This window comes from Grammomys surdaster, unplaced genomic scaffold (genome assembly GCF_004785775.1).
Source record: "Grammomys surdaster isolate TR1022 unplaced genomic scaffold, NIH_TR_1.0 173, whole genome shotgun sequence".
NCBI lineage: Eukaryota > Metazoa > Chordata > Mammalia > Rodentia > Muridae > Grammomys > Grammomys surdaster.
Genome location: NW_021604621.1, coordinates 367065 through 389564, shown reverse-complemented (window position 1 = coordinate 389564; position 22500 = coordinate 367065). Strand labels below are relative to the sequence as shown.

The following is a 22500-nucleotide window of genomic DNA, read 5'->3' as shown; positions in this document are numbered from 1 at the left end:
CTCTCTCTCTCTCTCTCTCTCTCTCTCTCTCTCTCTCTCTCTCTCTCACACACACACACACACACACACACACACACACACACACAAGTAGCTATAGGCTAGAGATTAGCTATAGAGAGTAGCTATAGAGCTATAGGCTATAGCTATAGAGTAGCTATAGGTTCAAGGGTGGAGTGCTTGCTTCCTAAGCATGTGTAAGGCTATGCATTCAATACCCACTCTCACCCTAAAACAAATGAAAAACAAAACAAAAACAAAAGAAAAATGGGTTGCTTGGTGCAGCCCTAGAACAGAGAAAGGATATCAGAGACAGGGAAGAATAACACCCTTAAAGACTCAGTCTCTTGGACTCTTGGAAGTCCACACACACACACACACACAAACACACACACACACACAAAATCAGTGAATCAGTGAAAACAAAACATGAGAATCCACAAAACATATTTCCACACAAGCTCTTAATACTGATTAGTGTATTCTGAACATGTCTATATTAAAGTCTCTGAGATGGGAAAGAACAACGAGAAATCCTTAGCTATTTGATACATCTTTAGGTGAACATTTAAAATGAAATCTTTCCTTGACAATGGAGGACAGTTATCCACCAAAGACATGTGAGGCTTCCAAGAAAATATCTAGTGAGATATGAAAGCAAAGTGAAGAATACTTGGAATAAATACTTATCTAACATAGACTAAACTTGAGATTTAAAAAAAAGAGTAGCACAGATTTGATATAAGCAGGAAAATGGGACTAGTAAGATAGTAATTATCAAGACTAGTTAAATTTTATTTGTGTTCTTGCATTAGGCTAAGGAATATTCTGGCTAAAAATATGTGACAGCAAATATAGGCAAGAAAAATTCTTCATGACCTACATAAAGATTCTGAATCTTGGACTGAGATGACACACATATATTAAAATACTGAGGTTTATTGGAGGGAAAGCTTAGTCTACCAATACTGCATTATAAATAAATTAGCATATTATTTAGTTTTTATTCTCCAGTAATAAAGGGCTCTATATGTCAAACTAAATAAAATAATGTAACCAACAATGTCAATGTTGATTATTTACCTGTGAATCTTTAATTAAAAATAAATGGTTAAGTTTGGTACATTTTATAAATATGTAAAAACACAGCACTCCTGAATTCAGAGTTGGAAATTCATTTGAATTCAATCTGTCAATCTGTCTACATTTTCTTGGAAAATATACTAAAAATAAAAACCAGGTTTCTAGCTACTCTTTGTTCAGAGTATTTATTATCTCTAAGATTTCTATAACTTAAAACTTTCAGCAAAAGCATTGTGTATATTTAAACTGATAATTATTATTACTACAGGTGTGTGTACGTGTACAGGTATGTGTGTACAGAAATCATAGGACAACTCTGTGGACTTGTTTTCTTCTTTCATCCTTATTTGGTTCTAGGAATCAAATTTAGGTTACAGGGCTTGTGTGGCAATGCTTTTACATTCTAAGCCATCTCATCATCTTCCTTCCCTGAACACATTAAAGTCCTTAATTTTTACTTCTGCACATAATATAGAGTATATAATTTCTTTAGACTTAGGCTTTTACAATAAGAAAGATAGGTATAAACAGGAAAATTACCATGGATTCCTTTTGGAAGACAAGATTATTCTAAAGACAAATCTTTTCTTCAAAACTATGTGATTATAGCTCTAGAGATTACCTCTGAACTAACATCATCTTGAGTTGAAGCTGCCCGGCACTTGAGCCTGAGTTTTGCCACCATTTGCTCAAAGTCTTTAACCTCACTGAAACGAAAAGCTGTTTTTCCTTTGATGCTAATGATGACCGATCTGTTGGAGTCATCGGTTTTATCTATAGCTAAGACCTGGGGAGTAAAAAGATAAAGAAGTCAATCACATTTTCTCCTAGTGCTGACATTCTGATATGTGCTTGATTTACTCTGTCACGGCTGAAAGTTTTGGTCTGTGTCTTACGAAGAGATTCATGAACAGGAATTGTGCTAATGATCCATAACTCCTCAGTTCAAGTTACTTTACTTTTCAAGGAAATAGCTAAATTAACATGGCCATTAAAGTTATCAATTCAAACAAAACATTCAGTGATGAATACTGAGTTTTGACTGACATGAAAGTTACAGTTCTATTCCTGATGATCAAATGCATCAAATGTTACAGTCTACACTTTGGTAATCATATCTCAAGGGTCAGAACGATCACACTTATTTTGTGTGACCCTAAATCATCGCCTCTCATGACCCCTTTGAGGGGAATATCAGATATCCTGTATGTCAGATACTTAAATTATAATTCACAAAAGTAGCAAAATTGCAGTTATGAACTATCAATGAAATAAATTTATGGTTGGTGGTCACCATGACATGAGAAATTGTACTAAATGGTCATAGCATTAGGAAGGTTGAGAACCACGGCCCTAAACCTTTATCTACTTTTAAAAATTCCCCACTTTTTGCAAAGCTTTTCTAAAAGGAAATTTAAAATGTCCCATAAGCTAGTATTTTTAACTTGAAGAGTAATTTTGTACTCAAATCATTATTTAAATTGCTAAAAGGATACATTTCCTGAGCCTTTTACTAATTCACAGAATTATAAAAACTTATATTAATTATTATTATTAATTATTATTTATTATTAAAAACTTATATGTACCCAAATTTATATTACCTCTCGCAGTGGAATGATTACACTACATAGATTCCCATCCTGGCTAGCAAAGCAAATATAGTTTTCTGAAATGCACATTTTTCCGTGAGTACTGCAGTGGCTGAATGGTACCCATAAGAAGCATTCATGTACTTCTTTCAAAGTCTCTTCTTTGGGTAGTCTGAAAAAGGCTTTGAATTGCTCACTGTGGGCTCGATATTCCAAACCTCTGTAGAAAAGAAAAAAGAAAAAGAAAAAGGGAGGGAGGGGCTCAAGTGATGAATTCTAAATTATGAATATACCAATATTGTTTAACGTACATAAACCATAAAGCAGAAAGATTGAACATTAAATGTTATGCTCTTCAATGAATTCTTAAATGGAAAAATAAAATAACACACAGATTCCTGACAAATTTCATTCATTGTTTTTTTCAATCTCAATTTTATTCACAGATTAGGATACATAAAAGTTAGAGATAATATAGGTCTCAAAATGTTGTGTTGGGGTGATTTTCTGGAAGATTAGTATTACAATACATTAATAATATATTCCTATGGGTAAACCCAACCTTAGAATATAGTAATTACATATTTGGTTATTAGAAAATCAAACAGCTATACAAACAAAATAAAATTAAATAATGAAAATTAGTGACATTAAAGTTTAAAGAGAAAGAGTATATTATAAAACAGAATATCAAGATTCAGTTAAATAAAATTTTACATGATTGTTTTAAAACATCCCAAGTTGGAGCAGAACAAACAACACTGCTTGCACCATGCTGGGCAGAGGACAGGAGTTGATAAACAGATGAATCTTGTTAACTGACAGAGAAATATATAAATACAAAGCTGTTGCTCTAAATAGCATGGTTTTTCTAGGGCCACTAAATACTTTGTGCTAAGCAGCAATGCCATCTGTGGTAGTAAGGAAATTATGCAAGTTCTAACTCACAGCCAACAAAATTGAAACTAAATTCATCCTTCCTGCATCAACAGTTTGAAAATGTAGTACTTCATCGTGTCTGGCAAAATAATTCTGATATATATAACCAGAAACCCATGTACATTTTTACTCTACTTAAGTTGTAATTTGGTGGGTTATTTCATTATTAAATGGATGGCTAATCACAGTCCATTTGTGTGAAAAGAAAAAAAAATTTCTGTGGCATATTACTATAAAATAAAAAGAAGTATGTTGTGTTAAGTCCTAATTTTGCTGACGTTTAACATTTTCTGGAATAAAACACATGACTGAATATACACTAAATGTCTGTAATAGGGCTTCCAGATTGTTTACATTATAGAGTACATATTTGTAAAGCAAACAGAGGCATGAAAATGCCCATTTTAAAATGCGCTCTGAAGTCTCCTAGGAAGTTACTCTTTACTAGAAAAATTATTTAGACATATATGACATTTAATACGTTCAGTCAAAAAATATATAAGACAAAATTTACTACATCTCATTTAAATAAAGACTCAGCAATGGATAAGCTCACTGATCTCTTACATCCTATTTTAAGGGAAATAAATTTTTAATTTTTTAAATTTTAGATTTTTTTCCTTTATTTTATCTACTTTTATGTACATGGGTGTTTTGTCTGTATGTGGGTCAGTCAGCACACCATGTGCAGGTGTACCTGAAGAGGTCAGAAGAGGGCGTTAGATCCCCTGGGACTGGAGTTCCAGATGATTGTAAGCCATTATGTGGGTACTAGAAATTGAACCCAGGTCTTTTGTAAGAGTAACCAGTGCTCTTAACCATTGAGTCATCTCTCCAGCCCGCAAGTCTTATATTTAATTAAAAGATTATATCACCTCTCCCTCCAACCCCAAACCTTCCCTTCCCCATCACCCTCTCAAATTCATGGCCCCTTTCTCTTTAATTATAATTATATATGTATATGTTTATATGAATCAATGGGTATATGTATGGATAAATACATAAATACAACTTGCTGAATCTGTTTAGTGTTGCTTGTATACACATGATTTTAGGGCTAGCCACTTGGTTTTAAGTAACTAATTAGGGACTCGGCCCTGAAGATGACTAATCTTCCCTTTCTCAGCAGTTATTATTGTAATTCAAGCAAATGTCAGCAATAATGTACTAAAAAGTGAATTTTTAAATTGCTTTCATGTATGTGAGTGTACCTATATGACCTTACATGGACCATGTGCATGCAAGTGTTTGAGGAGGCCAGGGCATGTCAGATCCCCTGGAACAGGAGTTATAGGCAGCTGTTAACCACTGTGTGGCTGCTAGGAATCGAATCATGGTCCTCTGGAAGAGCAGACAGTGCTCTTACCTTCGGAGTCATCTCTGAGCTTTAAATTCTTCATGAAATAGTTCCATTCATAAATCATACAGAGATGTAACTTCGGTAATAAAAGTGTAAAAATTCACCCCATTATTCTAATTTCTAGAAAAACAGACTCTCAAAGTAATCTTTACACGTCTGAACTTTAGGAATAGTTTAAGAACTATGTGAGGAATGACTACCTGATCAGGGCTAGGCAGTATACAAGACTCCATATCTCTTGTTCTAGTCTATCCACAGGACTCTGGATTAGGTCTCTCTTAAACTTTCCCAGTCTATATCCTCATCTTCCTTGCCAAAAGCAGCTTGCACTAGCTATTTCTGGATCCCTTCCTTTCCTCCTCCCCGTTGGCAAGATCCTTTCAGTCAACTGTTTAAGTGTTGAGCAGAATGAAAGGCTCTGTTCAGTTTCAGCAAACTGAATATAATGATGAACGACGATCAGTCAGATATTGTTTTTTTTTCCCTCCTTGAAGACAAGGTCTCCTTGTGTAGGCCAGGCTAGACTAGAACTAATTAATGATCCTCCTGCCTCAGCCTTCCAATAGCTGGAATTATCTATACATGCCTCCATTCCCACCTGGTCAGATGCTTCTGATGTAGGCATTAATAATGATTAGTACTTATGTAGTTCTTTTATATTTAACCACCACACATTTCACTCCTTCCTTATAAGGGTCCACGGAGGAAGAACGATAGAGAAGGAAACAGAAGCCCTGAGTAAAGATAACTTCAAGAGATTTCTCCAGTCTCAAACTAAAGCCTATGCGCCACTGGCTCTATTAAGCTGTCTCTACATAAAAATGTTATAGCATCACTAAACTGGTTAAAAAATTATGCTTAACTACTCTAGAATTAAAATTATCTAGACTACAAATAGACAAACTTAGAGTTACCTAACCATATTAAACTCTATGCATTTCTGAAACTACTCTGTGCTGGCTACTTTTATGTCAACTTGACACAAGCTGAATTATCAGAGAAGAGGGGGCCTCAAACGGAAAAAATGCCTCTGTAAGACTGGTCTGTATGTAAGCCTGAAAGGCATTTTCTTAACTGGTGGTTATTCGGAGAGATCCCAGCCCACTGTGGGTGATACCATATCTCAGCAGGTGGTCCTGGGTGCTGTAAGAAAGCAGGCTGAGCAAGCCAGTAGGCAACATTCCTCAAGCTCCATCAGTTCCTGCCTCCAGGTTCCTGCCCTGTTGGAGATTTCCGGTCTTGACTTCCTTTGATGATGACCAGTGATATGGAAGTGTAAGTCAAATAAACTCCTTCCTCCCCAAGTTTCTTTGGTCATGGTGTATCATTGCAGCAACAGAAACCCTAAGACATACTCTAATACAAATCCTATTTAAATTAAAAAATAATTTCCAAACCTAACTTACATTATCTCTTAGAATAAAATTTCATGGAGGAGGAACAGTTCTGAAGTATATTCAAATAAACTTATAAATATATACATCGACGATCAACCCCAGAGCAAAATTATCATATAATAAAGAACAGTGAACTTTTAATGTTAATCAGTATTATATGATTCTTACAGCCAAAAAATACTTTAAAATGTAAATATGGGAGCCAGTGACATGGCTCAGAGGGTAAAGGTGCTTGCTTCCATGCCTAAGGACCTGAGTTGCCAGAATCCACACACGATGGAAGGGAAAAACTGACTTCTGCAAGCTCTGTACCCATGCCTTGGAATGCATGACTCCCCCATAACCCCTAAAATAATAAATAAAAAGAGAAGTAAAGATCAATAATTGAATACCTTTTGGTAATCTGTAGAGGATCATCGAGGAATGGGTCATTATCAAATGTTTCCTTATCAAAAAGTCTCTTTAGAGCATAGTTTGCTAGTTGTTCCATAAGAAGGTATGTCTCATTAATGTGCAAAAACATTGAAAAATAGTGATGCTCTCCTTGAGAACATACGTGAATACTCTCTGTTAGTATAACAGTTGAAGTCTTTTCAAGTTTTGAGATTGCATCCCAGGAGATAATGAGTTTAACTGCAAATAAGTAAGTGTAATTAAATTCTCAATATTGATTTATGTTTGTAATTCAGTTACTTTATCATGACCACTGGCAAAATGCCACAGTATTTGTTTTTGAAGCAGTCATAAATATATAATAGTCAGTGATTCTAAAAATAGATACATGTTCTTGTTTTTTATTTTGTTTTATTTTGAATGTTATTGGGATTGAACTCAAGGCCTTATGTATACCACACATGTGCTATACTACTGAGCTATATGTCCAATACTTGGAACAGAATTAGAAAATGATTTTGATATGTTTAAAACTGTTTCTTTATATATAATTATCTAATTATACAATCATCGATATAAAAGCTATATACATGCTATAAGTAGTACCATTTGATTCTTTGTGGCTGCAACATAAGATGTAGCTCATGAGGTACAATGGCTACTAGTTTATGTTGTATGTTTAAGACAAGAATTAAAATACACATTAAAGTGAGTAGGTGAATAACTTCTAACAATAAATGCTTATCATTTAAAATTCATCTGCTAATCATAATGTGGAAGATTTTTATACACATTTTAATTGTTCCCTGTGTTACATAAAGAACCTTCAAAGGATTCTTTCTGTGGTTGAAACCTTTTTGATATGCGTATAATTTAACTACCTTTACTGTCAATCCCATTACTATATCAACAACCTAATACCACTGAGTCGAGAGGACAGTCAGAAAATCAAAAGCCATGATAAACAATAAGCACTTACTTTCTGATCCTAGCAAGAAAGAATAGAAGCTCAGAAAGTTGGTACTTAGATACAGCCAACCCTGACAAGGAACCCTTCCTTTCCAATAACTGCAGGAATAATAAGTTACTAGTTTTTCTTGCTCTGGTAAACCAAAAGATTTTTCAAATTTCAAAAGGGCTTCTCGAAATTTCTCAGGATCATCTTCTTTAGCAAAAGAATGTTTTCCCTCTTCAGCAATTAGTCCCTAGAAGAGAAAAAATATCTTCTGAAAATTTATCATCACCTATCAACAAAAATCTTTTTCATATTTAGTTTCATATAGTTGATCAAATAGACCTATATGAATACATCGATTATGTATATATACACATAAGCATACTTCTCTTAGGATAGAGATGATCACATTGTTAGTTTTGTACTAATATTTTTCTCTTCATAAGAAACTATCACAATGGCCAGTTCCATTATCTGTTTTTTTATTGGATATTTTATTTATTTACATTTCAGATGTTATCCCTTTTCCCCACTCCCCCTACACTCCTTATCCCATCCCCCTTCCTCCTACTTCTATGAGGGTATGCCCCCATCCATCCACCCATTACTGCCTCCTTGCCCTCAAATTCCCCCACACTGGGGCATCCAGCCTTCACTGGATCAAGGACCTCCTCTCCCATCTATGCCTGACAAAGCCATCCTCCCCTACATATACAGCTGGAACCATGGGTCCCTCCAAGTGTGTTCCCAGGCTGGTGGTTTAGATCCTGGGTTGGTTGGTATTGTTGCTCTCCCCATGGGGCTGCAAACCCCTTCAGCTCCTTCAGTCTTCTCTCTAACTCCTCCACTGGGAACTTCTTGATCAGTTCAATGGTTAGCTGTGAGCATCCGCCTCTGAATATGTCAGACTCTGGCAGACCTCTAAGGAGACAGCTATATCAGGCTCCTGTCAGCATGCACTTCCTGACATCCACATCAGTGTCTGCATTTGGTGACTGCACATGGGATGGATACCCAGGTGTGGATCTCTAGTTTCTGCTCCACACTTTGTCTCCCTACTTGTTTTTTTCTGCAGGATGCTGAAGGAGCATGGTGGCTGCCAGAGAGATTGGTGAGACATGCTGATGCCAGGACCAAGAATGATGCTGACCTGTGAGCTTGCTGAGTATCCTGACAATGGTGATTGGGAAGCTGTATTGGACCTATGTTCCTGACCCACCTTTGCTTATCTATACCCCAGATGGGATAAGCTGCCTTGCCTCAAGTTTTTAGACCTTGTGGAACAGAGAATCAAAAAGAGAAGTTATAATGACTCTTGTATGTTTCTTTTTTTTTCTTTTTTTACTGGATATTTTATTTACATTTCAGATTCACATGGTATTCACATGCGATGGATACCCAGGTGTGGATCTCCAGTTTCTGCTCCACATTTGTCTCTCTACTTGTTTTTTTTTCCTGCAGGATGCTGAAGGAGCATGGTGGCTCCCAGAGAGATTGGTGAGACATGTTGATGTTCAGACAAAGAATGATGCTGACTCAGCTTGCTGAGTGCCCTGATAATAGTGACTGGGAAGCTGTATTGGACATAAGTTCCCAACCCACCATTGCTTACCTATACCCTTTCCCCTTTCCCCGTCTCCCCCCCACACAGAAACCCCGTATTTTTGTTAAATGTGACCAGTTATTCAGACTCAATCATGGGCGGGTCTAGAAATCATCAATCCAATCTTCATTTGGAAGGCTGATCTGGACATTTTCAGAGACATATTTAGAAGTTAGCTGCAGTTCTCTATGATGTTATGTTAGTAAGAGATAAGGTTGGAACAGGATCTGGATTTCAAACAAGTGTTAGTGCATGTGTTAAGGTACTTTTAATTGTCAAGTTAAAATTACTTTTGTTTCTTCTACAGTGTTTATTGTAATTTGCATTGATTGCACACTTTCTAATTGTGTTAGTGTGTTGAAACCTGGCATGTCTGTTATGGGTGTCTATCAACCTGCTTTTGTCTTACTGCCATGAGTATTACAGAATCTTGGTTTTCTGAAAAAACTTACAAGTACTGGAAAAAGTCAGGCTTTAAGCAGAAGCAAGAAGGTAGTGGGCTTGATTATTGCTGGTATAACAGCTTTAATTACATTAATTGCTAGCACCACTGCTTCTGTAATTGCTGTGACACAAGAAGTTAAGACAGCTACTTTTGTTAATCATTTAGCAAAAAAATGCTACTAATGTGTTGAGTATACAAGAGGATTTAGATAGGCATTTGGAACATCGGATTGATGTTCTTTATCCTATTCAAATTGTTGGAAGGAGGTTCAGAGTTTAAGTTTAAGCCATCTCAAGTGTCATGCCAAATACCATTGGATTTGTGTAACTTCTAAAATTTACAACGATAGTCATTATAATTAGGAAAAAGTTTAAAGACACTTGTAGGGTATTTGGCATAATTCTAACACCTCTCTGAATGTTTTAACTTTGCATAGTGAGATTATGAATTTCAAGAATGATGCTCTGCTGAGCTATGATGCTACAGATAATGCTGATTAGATTATCCATGGCTTGAGGTATTTTCATTTTGGTCAAGCATCAAGAATGGCATATATAGGTAGATCATGCTAGCCATTATTGTCTTGGGAATAATTTTATCCCTGCCCATCATGTGAAAGCTTGTTTTTAACATCAACATGTTGGCACCCAAATTACATAGCTTGAACCTGAAAATGGACCCAGACAGAGTTATTAAATTAACAGGCTGGCAAACCAAGGATGGGTAAGATACTGCACAGTCTTACTAATCTAAGAGAGAAGAAGTACATTGCTTTTGATAATGCATATTTCATGACAGGTAAGGAAAGCATTCTTGTAAGAATGACCTAAGACAGGCTCAGTCTTGTTTATGAAATAAAAAAGGGGGAGATGTGGAAAGCTTTTGGGACTGCTTGGCAGGAATCTGACATTGGACAAGGACAAGGAAATGGGCTTCAGGCAAGAATTTGACATTAGGCTAGAACAAAGAAGTAATTTCAGGCAGGAATCTAAATCTTAGGCTAGAACAAAGAAGTAGGCTTCAGGCATGAAAATGACTTTGGGCTAGGACAGGGAAGTAGGCTCATATATTTAGGTCTTCCTGATAAGCCCCTAGAAATAGTGATCTCGGGAATGATCACAGAACTTTATTGCCTTGCATCTATTGTATTGCTAGTCCCTCAACCTAGAACTGACCTTAATACTTGCATGTAATTAAAATGGTATAAAAGCAAAAAGGAGGAGGAGGGATGGGATAGAGGGTTTGGGGGGTGGGAAATGGGGAAAGGGGGTAACATCTAAAATGTAAATAAATAAAATATCCAATTAAAAAAGAAACTATCACAAATGTAGGAATTAAACATCATCTAAATGAGCAAAAGCTTTGTTCACAATCTAATTTAAGAGATAGTGAAATGAAAATACCAACAGGAATATTCACAAGAGCACCGAAATCTAACCATTGTACAAATTTCTGAAGCATTCATCTTGGCATTCATGCATATGCTTCTGAAAGTCCTGAAAAGTGCCAGCAAACGGATGACCTTGCATGTCACTTCCAATCTTTATAAGAGGGCTGAAGATTTTAGTACTCCATTCACAGAATATACCCATACACCTTCCTTTTTGGAGTCATGTACATTTTATTTGGGGCCCTTAGAACTCATATCGACTATCTAAGCAATGAGAAAACTGAAGTTGAGTTGATTTCCATAAATTCTTATTGTTTAAAAAAAGATATAAAATACTGGGTTTCATTATGACATTCCTATACATGTATATGACTGTACTTTTTGCTCATAATTCAGCTCTATAATTCTCTTGTCCCCAGTGCTCTACTCCCACAGACCCCTTCTTACTCTCAATTTCAATGTCATATGTGTATACAATGTGAATTTTAATATATATTTGTACAAAAGAAACATGTGACATTTGTCTTTTTTTTTGCTCCAATTTCTCCTCCTATAGTCTAGATATTAACATACATTTAAATCTGTGTATGAGGGAAACATGCAGTATTTGTCTTTCATTTTATTCCTATTTCTCTCTGTTCCCCTTAATTCCCTTCCTTTCTCCATGTAGTCTTGTCCTTCACTTTGAGAGCGCACGTGTATATGTGCCTGTGTGTGCCTATGTGTGTGTGTGTGCATGCTTGCATGTGTGTGTGTATAGAATTTAAATTCTGTATATGAATGAAACATGGGATGCTTGACTTTGAATCTAGCTTACTTTGCTTAACAAAATCTATAAATCTTATCTTCAAATCTATACATCTTCTGCAAATGGTATAATTTGTCTATGGGAGAATAAACTCCTCTGTGAATACATACATCTTCTTTTGTACTTATCCATTCTACTTACTCTAATTTTGCCTTGTACAAAATTAGTAATATCTTCATTTGAATCAAACACAGATAAAGTCTTCATGATATTTTGTTCCAACCAGTCCCAATGTTTTGTTATTTCTTCTCTGTTGGCTCCTGATTTATAATATAGAAGAGAAAGATTCAAAGAAAACTCATTAATAAACTTGATACTTAAATTTAGTTTAAGAAGAAATAAAAGAATTTTGTCACTTTCACAAATCACTGCTATATAAAATCTAAGATATTACATTTATTCTCTATTCCATCTGAGTTATAAGCATGAACAGTAGAGTTATAGTTATTATAAATGAAAACTGCAGTATTTAATGAAATGAGAAAAAGTGATTATAGCTCATGAGAAAAAATTAAAAATTCTGAAGTTAACAGTAATTAGTACCCAGAAAGTAATCATTACCTTAAAATAAGCATGTAAACACACACACACAAACACACAAGCACATGTGCATACACGTGTGTGTGCACACGCGCACACACACACACACATTTTACCCCTTGGTTCTCAAATACAACTAATAGCATTGTGTCTAAATTCTTCGTGGCTGTAAATAGCAAGCACGTGATAGTTTTTTGCATTGCTGTACAAATGAGGACTTTTTACTATGGTCACAAAACATAAGAAACCTTTGGTAACAACCAGACCATTCATAGAAAAACCTAATAAACTTACAGAAATTTCACAACAGAAGTCAGGAACCTTGTGGCAATAGTAAACCATAAGACCATCAGTTTTAGCTGTCTTATTATTAAAGGTCACATTAAATATTATTTCTAGGTTTGATTTTACTTGTAGAAAGTTTCATTATCAAACCCCATTTCACTCATTACCAAATATCATTAAAAATCTTCCTAGAGATATGGATTATACAGATCTCATTAAAATGAATAATCTTGACTGCATAGAATGTTTCCATGATATATACAGATGACCACAGTAAAAGTTTATTGACATTGAAAAATTGTTTATTTCCTATAATCCAGTTAGACTTTTAGTCATGTTATGAATATGAGCTAAATTTATGAAATCAGCTTCATTTGCAAGAATAGTCACCTTTAACTCTTCTAGAGTAGAAAGAGCATTTCTTTAAAACAATTTTGGCCAACCAGCTTTAGAGCTGAAATTACAAAATTCTCTTAATCTTATCTGCATTTAGTTCTGATGGAATCTAATTTAAAAGACCAAGAGAAAAGACTCAGCAGCATGACTAAAGGAAATTTAGAAAATTTCTTTTAAAGCTACAATCCTAATAATGTAATTTTATGCTCTCTCTTCACACATATGAACTGTCTACAAATTCTTGTGCATTTTAAAAAAAACAGACACTCTTTGGAAAAAAGGAATAAGTTATCCAATATTTAAAATGCCAGAAATAGGGGCTGGAGATATGGGTCAGCAGTTAAGAGCAATGGTTGCTCTTCTAGAGGTCCTGAGTTCAATTCCTAGTACCCACATGGCAGCTCACAATTGCCTTTAACTCCTATTCCAGGGAGGGAATCTGACACCCTCAGACATGCATTCAACAAAACACCAATGCATGCAAAGTAAAATACATACATACATACATACATACATACATATATATGCATGCATACATACACACACATGTAAAGAAATAAAAATTTTAAAAGACCAGAAATGATGAGGTTTTAGTTTTGTTTACTATTACAATAGAATTATGGAAAAGATACCAAACTGTCATTGTGAGTTTGAAAAAAAAATCTAATCTGTATTATTAGGAATACTCATCTCTTTTCCACACCACCCAGATACACTGTGAAAAGATCTGGATAATTTGGACATGAATGATTATGTAGCACTACTTATAAATCATCCCTTTGTATTTTAAGGTTACAATGCCTTTTGTGAAAGAGCATGTATGTGAACAAAAATAAATTTCAAATATTCAGACTTCTACTTTTTCAGGGAACTACCTTTAAGTTTAGGTTCACCATCCAAGTTCTTCTCACCTCAGTTATTAGAAGAAGAAGAAAATTAAGAATGTCAATACTTAATGGGGGAATAGCTAATCTTCCCAGCAGTTTGGTTAAAAAAAAAAAAGAGTTGATAAAAGTAGCCAGGTAACAGGAACACCAACCAAAACATGCTCGGAATCTGCACTGCTGGACCACATACTTCAGGTCTCTCACATCAGTGAAGTTTTAATCACCCAATAACCTGTAATTATTCTTAAAGAGAGGTCCTATTATTCTCCCAAAACAACTGCAAAGTAAAAGTAAGTTTAATATTCAGTTTTACTATATACAAAGCACTTGCTTAGTGAACATTTAATATTATATGATTTGGCTTTTATATAAGATACCTTATACACCTAAATTTGATTAAAATCTTCATTAGTTAAAATGTTTTAGTAAAAGTATTTTCATTTCAGTAATTATTAATTCTTCAATTTGGAATGTGAAGCTCAATTAGTTTTAATATGATTATCTTAGTATCTTGATTCTACTTTAGGGCTTTCGAAACAAGCATACTTACCACATGCAATTGACAAGTACACTTGAGAATCTGGTGTCTGGTGTAGGATGCGAAATGGAGCTACTTTAGCAGTAGAGTCTAAGACGGAATCAAGAGTCCCAACCAAAAGCCCTGTTGTAATAGAAAGAGACAAAATTAGTATCAATTCATAAGTCAAATTAATGAATTTTAAAAAAAAAATCTACTCCAGAGTTGTTATTGAAATTTTATACATACATACATACATACATACATACATACATGATTTTCTTTTCAACAATTTCTAATACACACACACACACACACACACACACACACACGACCCATGAATGACAGGGAAATAGTTCAATCAGGGACCTGAGTTCAATCCCCATAACCTAAATTAAAGACACCAGAAATGATGGCACCTGCTTTGCAATTCCAGCACTGGAGAGGCAGAGACAAGCTGTGTTCCTGGAGACCACTGGTTAGTCAGCTTGGTGAGTTCCAGACCAATGGAACTCCAATGGAAGATCAAGATTCAAAAAGAAAACAGGTAGATGCCACCTAAGGAAGGACATCCACAGTTGTCCTCTGCACTCTGAGTACATGCACATACATATACATGCTCATACCTACCCAAACAACACAGACAAAAAAGAATATATATTTCAAATGGAAAAAAACATTTATAAATATAAGTGGTGTTTGGGAAAATGAAAATTTAATAAAAATATGTGAGGCTCAATTGTCCAAATCTCTTACTTGAGGTACTTAGAAAGTTCTATAATAAGGTTGTATATTTATTAGACAAGGAGGTAGAATTAGTTCCCGAGACTAACTAGATGAGCTGAATTCTGGCTTTGTCACTTATGCCAATTTGAACATGGTAAAGTAGTTTCCATTTCTATATCCTCATTTGTAAAATAAGGGGGACAAAACAGAATCAACTGCAAAGGGTATCATAAAGATTAGATAAGTTATTACTTAGAGCAGTAGTTCTCAACCTTCTTAATGCGGTGAGCTCTTCATACTGTGATGACGTCCAGCCATAAAATTATTTCATCGCTACTTCATAATTATAATTACTACTGCTATGAATTATAAAACAAATAACTGATAAGCAGGATATCTGATATGAGACCCCTGTGAAAGGGTTGTTCAACTCCTAAAGGAGTGGCAACCCACAGGTTGAGAGCTACGGACTTAGAGCAATGCTCAGTACAACATATTAGTTATTTTGTATTATATAAGAACATTTAAAATATTTAAATAAAGGGGAAATTGTCATTATTGAGAATGTTTTTGTAAAATGATTTTGTTTTCAACAATTCCTAATTCCTCAATTTTGAATTCAAGGCTCTTGCTCAATTAGCTCCATTGTAATTATCTGATTACATTTCCTACTACTTCCTGGAACAAAATTTTCTGTTCTCTTAAATAGCCAGCTAATTTCTCCCTTAGGGTCTTTGCTGAACAATTATCTTTTTACTGAGAAATGTTAACAAAAGTCTTCTAGCCCAGTCCAGCTAATCCAAACTACGTATTTCCTTTAAGACCCACTTTCCTATAAAAATTTTTAGCAGCAATACCAAGAGCAATAATGTTTTCCCTTTCCTCTGGATACTTACAATATTTACATTCTATTCTGCATAACTGCATATTTACTTATTAGGTTGGTTATTACAACTATTTTCTAAGAGTTTCTCATACACACACACACACACACACACACACACACACACACACGTGTCCGAGAATAACTATATTACCTATCTCTGTGTTTGTATCTTAACTCCAAGTACAATGAGGCATAGTGTGTGGCCTTAACTATGTCATGGAATGGCTCAACTATATACATCTACTTTTCTATTTTTAAAAGCATTGGCTGGCTGAGTGATGATTTTGCTCTATGAACATTTCTTTTTAACTTAGCATACATAATTTCAAAAGAATTAAAGACAACTACAAACCAGGCTTTAGGTTCTTTTCCTATTTTTGTCCACTTGAAATGAGTTCAGATTTCAAATTAGCTTTGAATGAAAATATAAGTATGCTAACATACACGGGATAGGAAATCATCAAACTCATAAAGGGAAGCAAAATAGAGAATAAAAAATAGAAAGGGAAATTGATTCAGTGAAAAAAATAGGAATATGGATATAAAGGGTCAGGATAGTGTAAAAATCACTCAATAAAGATTTCTGGGGGCTAGAGAGATGACTTGGTGGTTAAAAGCACCTGTTCTTGCAGAGGAGTAAGCACCCATATGGTTCACAACTATCCATAGGCATGCATATACAGACATGCAGGAAAAACATTCATGCACATAAAATAAAATGAATCTAAAATCTTTTGTTTGTTTTGATCTTTGTGTGAAAACATACATACAAATAACAAATCCAAACTGAGCAGGTTATATCTAGAAATATATAAAAACAGTTATTGAAAAAAGAGGCCACGAATTGGAAAGAAAACATGGGAAGGTATGGGAAGAGGAAAAAGAAGGGGGAAATGATGTAATCATAGTCTCAAAAATAAAGGAAAAATTCTTCAAATAAACGAAGTAAAAAAATAATAAAATGGGGCAAAGTTTCACCTATTGACATGCTTCAAATTAGGATAGCACCCTGTAGTGGGCTTAAATTAAGCCTATCTAAAATTGTACAGTGACATGCTTTCCTTGTCCATGTGGCAGGTAGTTCATCCCTTAGATAAGAAAATGAAGCAAGATCCAAAAAAAAAAAAAAAAAACAACAAGAGTTCTGCAATGGCAGCATGTAGATTATAAAGAAATAGATCATAGATCTGATACAGTCAAAAGTTAGGGTGTGGGCTGGGGATATAGTTGATGGCAGAGTGGCTGCTAGCATGCATGGGACCCTAGAGTTTGATCTTCACTGCTGCAAAAGAAAACAAAGTAAGGTATGAATTGAAGATTTTATTGAAGAATCAAGGGTTAGGAAATCTAGGCAGATACTATTTAGGAGGAGGTACTGGATAAGAGACAATTGGAATGAGACAAGAGGAAATGATTATGCTTCAACTAGTGAGAAAAGAAACAGAGGAGGTTAGTGTACAAAGACAGATAATTAATCATCAAAGTAGTAGCTGTAAGAAGTTGAGCATTGGGTCAAGGATGAAAGAAAGAGGAGCAGAACATATGCAGATAGTCTTCTAAGAGTACTGTGAGTGAAATTACTCAGGAAATGAAGAAAGGAAGAATGTTCTCAATTTGAAGGCAGGGCAGTGAACATATTCAAAAGACAAAACAGTAACTAGCAAAAGACAATCAAAAGAGATGGATTGAAAATCAATGTGTATGTGTATATAAATACGTATAACAAATTGACAAAGTTGTCTAGATAAAGAAATTAAAACCTCTGAAAGTATATTGGAATCTCACCACTTAGGAAGATCAGGCATTCAAAGCCAGCTTTGGTTACATACCAAGTTGGAGGTCAGCCTGAGCTATGCGCCCTATCTCAAAGGGAAAAAAATTAAGTATTTGTTTACAACAGGGCCATTTGGCTGCTAATTTACTTGACACTTATCTTCCCAGAGCTTAATTTTAAACAAGGTTTGGGGAAAAGAAAAATGTATAGTTGCAAGAAAAGCTACTTATTTATTTATGAGATTCTTAAGTTTTATTAAGCTCAATTGTTAAATCTCTTCTTTGCACACATTATAAAAGATAGTACTAGAAGAACTGGTGAAAAGATGAATGGGTAAAGTTTGACTGAATGTGTTCATATCTAAGGAGGCAGAGAGGACAGGAAGAAGACCCAAAATCATAGATTGTGACACTAGGGACAAAGTGATCAAAATCACTGACAAGAAAGGTTATTACTATTTAGGAGGCAACAGCAGAGTTGACATTGTATCTTACATAATATAAAAGGAAAGTGTTAAGATTTTTAAGTGCATGAAATGAGGTAGTTAATATAAAACTATGCAACAAGTAATTTGGAAGCCAGCACTCGAATACATTTCCAGTCACTTGGGGGAACTCTTCCAGCTCATTAAGGTGTAATCATCACCAAGTCCCTGCAAGTCATGCAGGAATTAATGTGTGCCAATGTCTGAGTTCTAAAAGTACAAGAAAATAAGCAAGCAACAATGGGTTGCTTTTCCATATTACACAGAGGTTCATCATCTGACTGCCTGAATATCGAAGGTCATGAAACAATCACCCTACTCATGGGAAACCTTTGAAACTACCATAAAGTCAAAGGAGACTAGGCACTATCAGCTGCATGGTAGAATAAGAAATTTGAAAATACACATACTCAAATTATCTTTTGAATGACTGTAACTAAGACACAATCAATGTTCCAGAATGTCCATGGATTTTGGTAGCATCATAGAAAAATAAGTTACCCCCACCTTATGGAAATAATGAGTATATTAATTAATGTGAAATATGTTTTTATTAAATGTCACACAGTAAGATTATAAAAAAATGCCAAGCTATATGATATTTTTAAAAGGTAGCTTTTTATGAACAATAATTACTATCCACAAGCCACTCCTTTTGGCTGGATAAAGAACCACAGATTTTGGAGATGAAAAGTATCCTGACTAGTCACATAATCTAGCCTCTAGCACACTTACCTCCTCACAGTATCCCTTGCCCTTACTGCTCTAGGGCTTCCTATTTCTAAATAAAGAAGGAATTGTATTTCCAAAGGTTATAGTCAGGGCCCGTTATTTGGGTTTATGATCTGTAAACAGAACTCTTGTGTATAGAATGACTCTGCTTTGTTTAATGCTGTTGTCAGTGCCCTAAAATTCTTATGATTTCAAGGGTCATTTAGTTTTTATTTTGTTGTTAGTTCCACCTACTACATAGCCTATCCTGGTTATAATGGTTAAAAGTGTCGCTCAAACTAGACTACTAAAACAGATACAGTGGTTCATTTCTAGAATTACACTTTGGAGATGGTGCCAGGAAAGTCATAGGTTCAAGGTCATCCTTCACTATACAGCAAGTTCAAGACTAAGATAGGTTACCTGAGACCCATCTCCAAAACAACTCAAAATAAAAGCACTTCAATACTAAATAAGGTCCGAACCATTATATTATGGACTCCATAATTCTTTTTAAATTATTTTTTCAGTATCCAGGGCCTTGTTTATGGTAGTCAAGAACTCTAACACTAATCAGTATCTACAGTTAACTCCCATAATTCTTTTAATGTAGCCTAAGATGGCTAGATGTTTTGGATACCAAATCACTATTAAATTATGCTTGCGATAAAAATACATTGACTCTTTTTATAAATGTAAGCACTGACCTTGGTATTATTTGTTATAGTACAGAATATATATATATGACATGTGAGCCAGGTGTAATCACGCATGCCTTTAATCCTGACATTCAGAAGGCAGCAGCATGTGGATCTCTGAGAGACTGAGGGCTACATAGTGAGTTCCAGAATAGCCAGAGCTACATAGTGAGACTCTGTCTAAAATAAAAAAAACATAACCTCCAAAATATATGTTTACATTTACTCATTTTAATTTTATGTCATCGTTTTTGTTCAAAAATGAAATCTTTATTTTCTCCTTGACAATTTGCTAATTTTGAGATTATAATATAATTACATTAGTCTCCTTCCCTTTTCTCTTTCTAACACCTCTCACATATATCCCCTTGCCCTCTTTCAAATTCATGACCTCTTTTTCTTTAACCACTGTTTCCTTTGTATGTGTTACCCAAAACGGTCTGTATAATGTCATTTGCATTATGTTTTCTGGGATGATCATTTGGTATTCTATAACCAACTGGCATGCTTCTCCCCAGGAGAGACTGTTTCTCCCACTCTCAGCAGTTTCTAATTGCCCATAGTTCTTTGTGTATAGTTAAGGCTTTGTAAAGACCACAAGATCCATCTACTTTGGCTTGTCTCCTGTTGTCCTTGTTCAGCTGATGCTTAGGTAGTGTTGTTGGTGAGACTTCATAGGTGTAGCTTCTGACACTTCTAGAAGACACAAACTCCCTGTTCCTTTGGCTCTTACACTCTTTGCACCCCCTCTTCTGCAGTGATCTCTAACTGGGTTCCACACTCTGCAGTTTTGATTGGTTGTATATCACTGCTTTTACCTGAGCACTCCAAATCATTCAAAATCTTGATTTTTCTTTTTTATATTCCATGATAATTACCCTCAACCCAAACAGCAAATTTGAGTCACTCAGAAGACTTTTAAAACTTAAGTTTTGAAACTACTGAAGTCCAAGGATTATGATTTAATTGATCCATCCTAAGATGCTGATATTCTATTTTTCTTTACTTAAAATATAGCAGAACTTCTATGTATCCACAATCTAGTTTCAATAATTATCAACACTTGTATTTAGTCTTCTTTCCAGAAATATTTTAAATTAAATCTAAGACATCAATTTCTCCATAAATATAGCAATATCATTTATAACTTTTAAAAGTTCCTCAGTCAAATGCAACAGGCAGCCAGTGTTAAGAACACAGATTGATAGCTCAGTGCACTAGTGCACTTGCTGTCAAAACTGCCTACCTGAGTTTGATCCCTAAGACCCATATGGTGACGAAGAGAACTGACTTCCACTTGTCTTCTTGTCCCCCATACATACATACACAGTATCAGAGTAAACAAACAAAATCTAATAAAAAGTACACAGATCAATGACATTGATTGTCCCTTCCAATTTTTAGACAATGAATGTCTTTTTTTTTTCTGAATTGGAGCAATGATTGTGATAAGCAAGGAATTACAAAGACTTGAATGTTAAAGGAAAGGCCATTGAAACAGCTACAGGTTGGAGATGGTGATTTTGATGGTTAATACTGGCTGTCAATTTGACATATCTAAGAAGGAGGGACATCAATTGAGGAACTGCCTCCATCAAATCAACCTGTAAGAACATCTGTGGGGGCATTCTTTTGATTGCTATTTGATGTACAAGTACCCAGCCCACTGTGAGTGGTACTATCCCTAGGCAGGTGGACCATGGGTGTCTAAGAAAGGTAACAGTTTGGAATCAAGCCAGTAAGCAGTGTTTCTTCCTAGTTTCTGCTTCAAGCTCCTGCCTTAGGTTCCTGCTTTGGTCTCCCCAGGTAATGGGCTGTAACATGTAAAAGGAAATAAACCCAAGTTGGTTTTGATCAGAGTGTTCTATCACAGCAATAGAAAGGCAAACTATGGTGTGTTCATTACCAATATGCTAGTTTAGTACACAAAATAATGTGTGCTCTTTTGGGAAGCAGCTCTGTTTATAAAGTAGATTGAGGGCACTGTGTAAGACAACGCCATTCTAGCTGCAGAAGAATAATGTAAATGAGCTTTCCAATTACCAATAGCCAAATACCAATTACCATTTCTAGTCTCTATAAAGTGTTTGATTATAAATTTTGTCCATAGTAATGGTTGTTGTAACCTTACAGCTGATTCTTTAATCATAAGCTGTCATGCTTACAAAGTCTAGCCAGTACACCTTTACTGAATTTTTTATAATGTCAGCCTCATTAAATGTTAATTAGAAAACTAATTAGTAAACTGCCAATGCACTTAGTAAGAAACATATTCAAATAAGAGAAAAGTGTTTTCAACAGAGGTTATAGATTTTCCTGATTCCATTATTTTGCTACCAGATCTAAACCCTTCAAACAGAACTGTGAGTGCTTATTTTAGAATAACCCAATGGCCACATGGCATTTAGAAAGCTGCCAATTTTACACTAAGAGCTTTGGAAAACAGTTAATAAAAAAATAATTCTTTTTTGGATTCTATTTTTCATCCTTGAACATTTTAAAAACATTTTGGTTCATTTAAAATAAGAAAATAAAACAAAGATAATAAAACCCAGAAGTTGTTATTATCCATTGCTTTAAAATTTTACTCCTTTACCCTATATAAGGAAGAGAAAAACAAGACCCTATACTTTA

At 35.0% G+C, this 22500-nt stretch overlaps 1 protein-coding gene across 1 annotated transcript in view; it reads right to left on the bottom strand.

Moving 5' to 3' along the window:
- The window catches only part of Tbc1d8b (TBC1 domain family member 8B), a 61831-nt gene that overhangs the window by 37163 nt on the left and 2168 nt on the right, over positions 1 to 22500 (bottom strand). Inside the window, exons 2-7 of the mRNA XM_028767506.1 lie at positions 14621 to 14731; positions 12104 to 12222; positions 7741 to 7966; positions 6761 to 7001; positions 2685 to 2892; positions 1703 to 1867 (exon numbers count right to left, since the gene is read on the bottom strand). Coding sequence (XP_028623339.1) covers positions 1703 to 1867; positions 2685 to 2892; positions 6761 to 7001; positions 7741 to 7966; positions 12104 to 12222; positions 14621 to 14731 — 1070 coding nt within the window. The remainder of the gene's footprint in view (positions 1 to 1702; positions 1868 to 2684; positions 2893 to 6760; positions 7002 to 7740; positions 7967 to 12103; positions 12223 to 14620; positions 14732 to 22500) is intronic.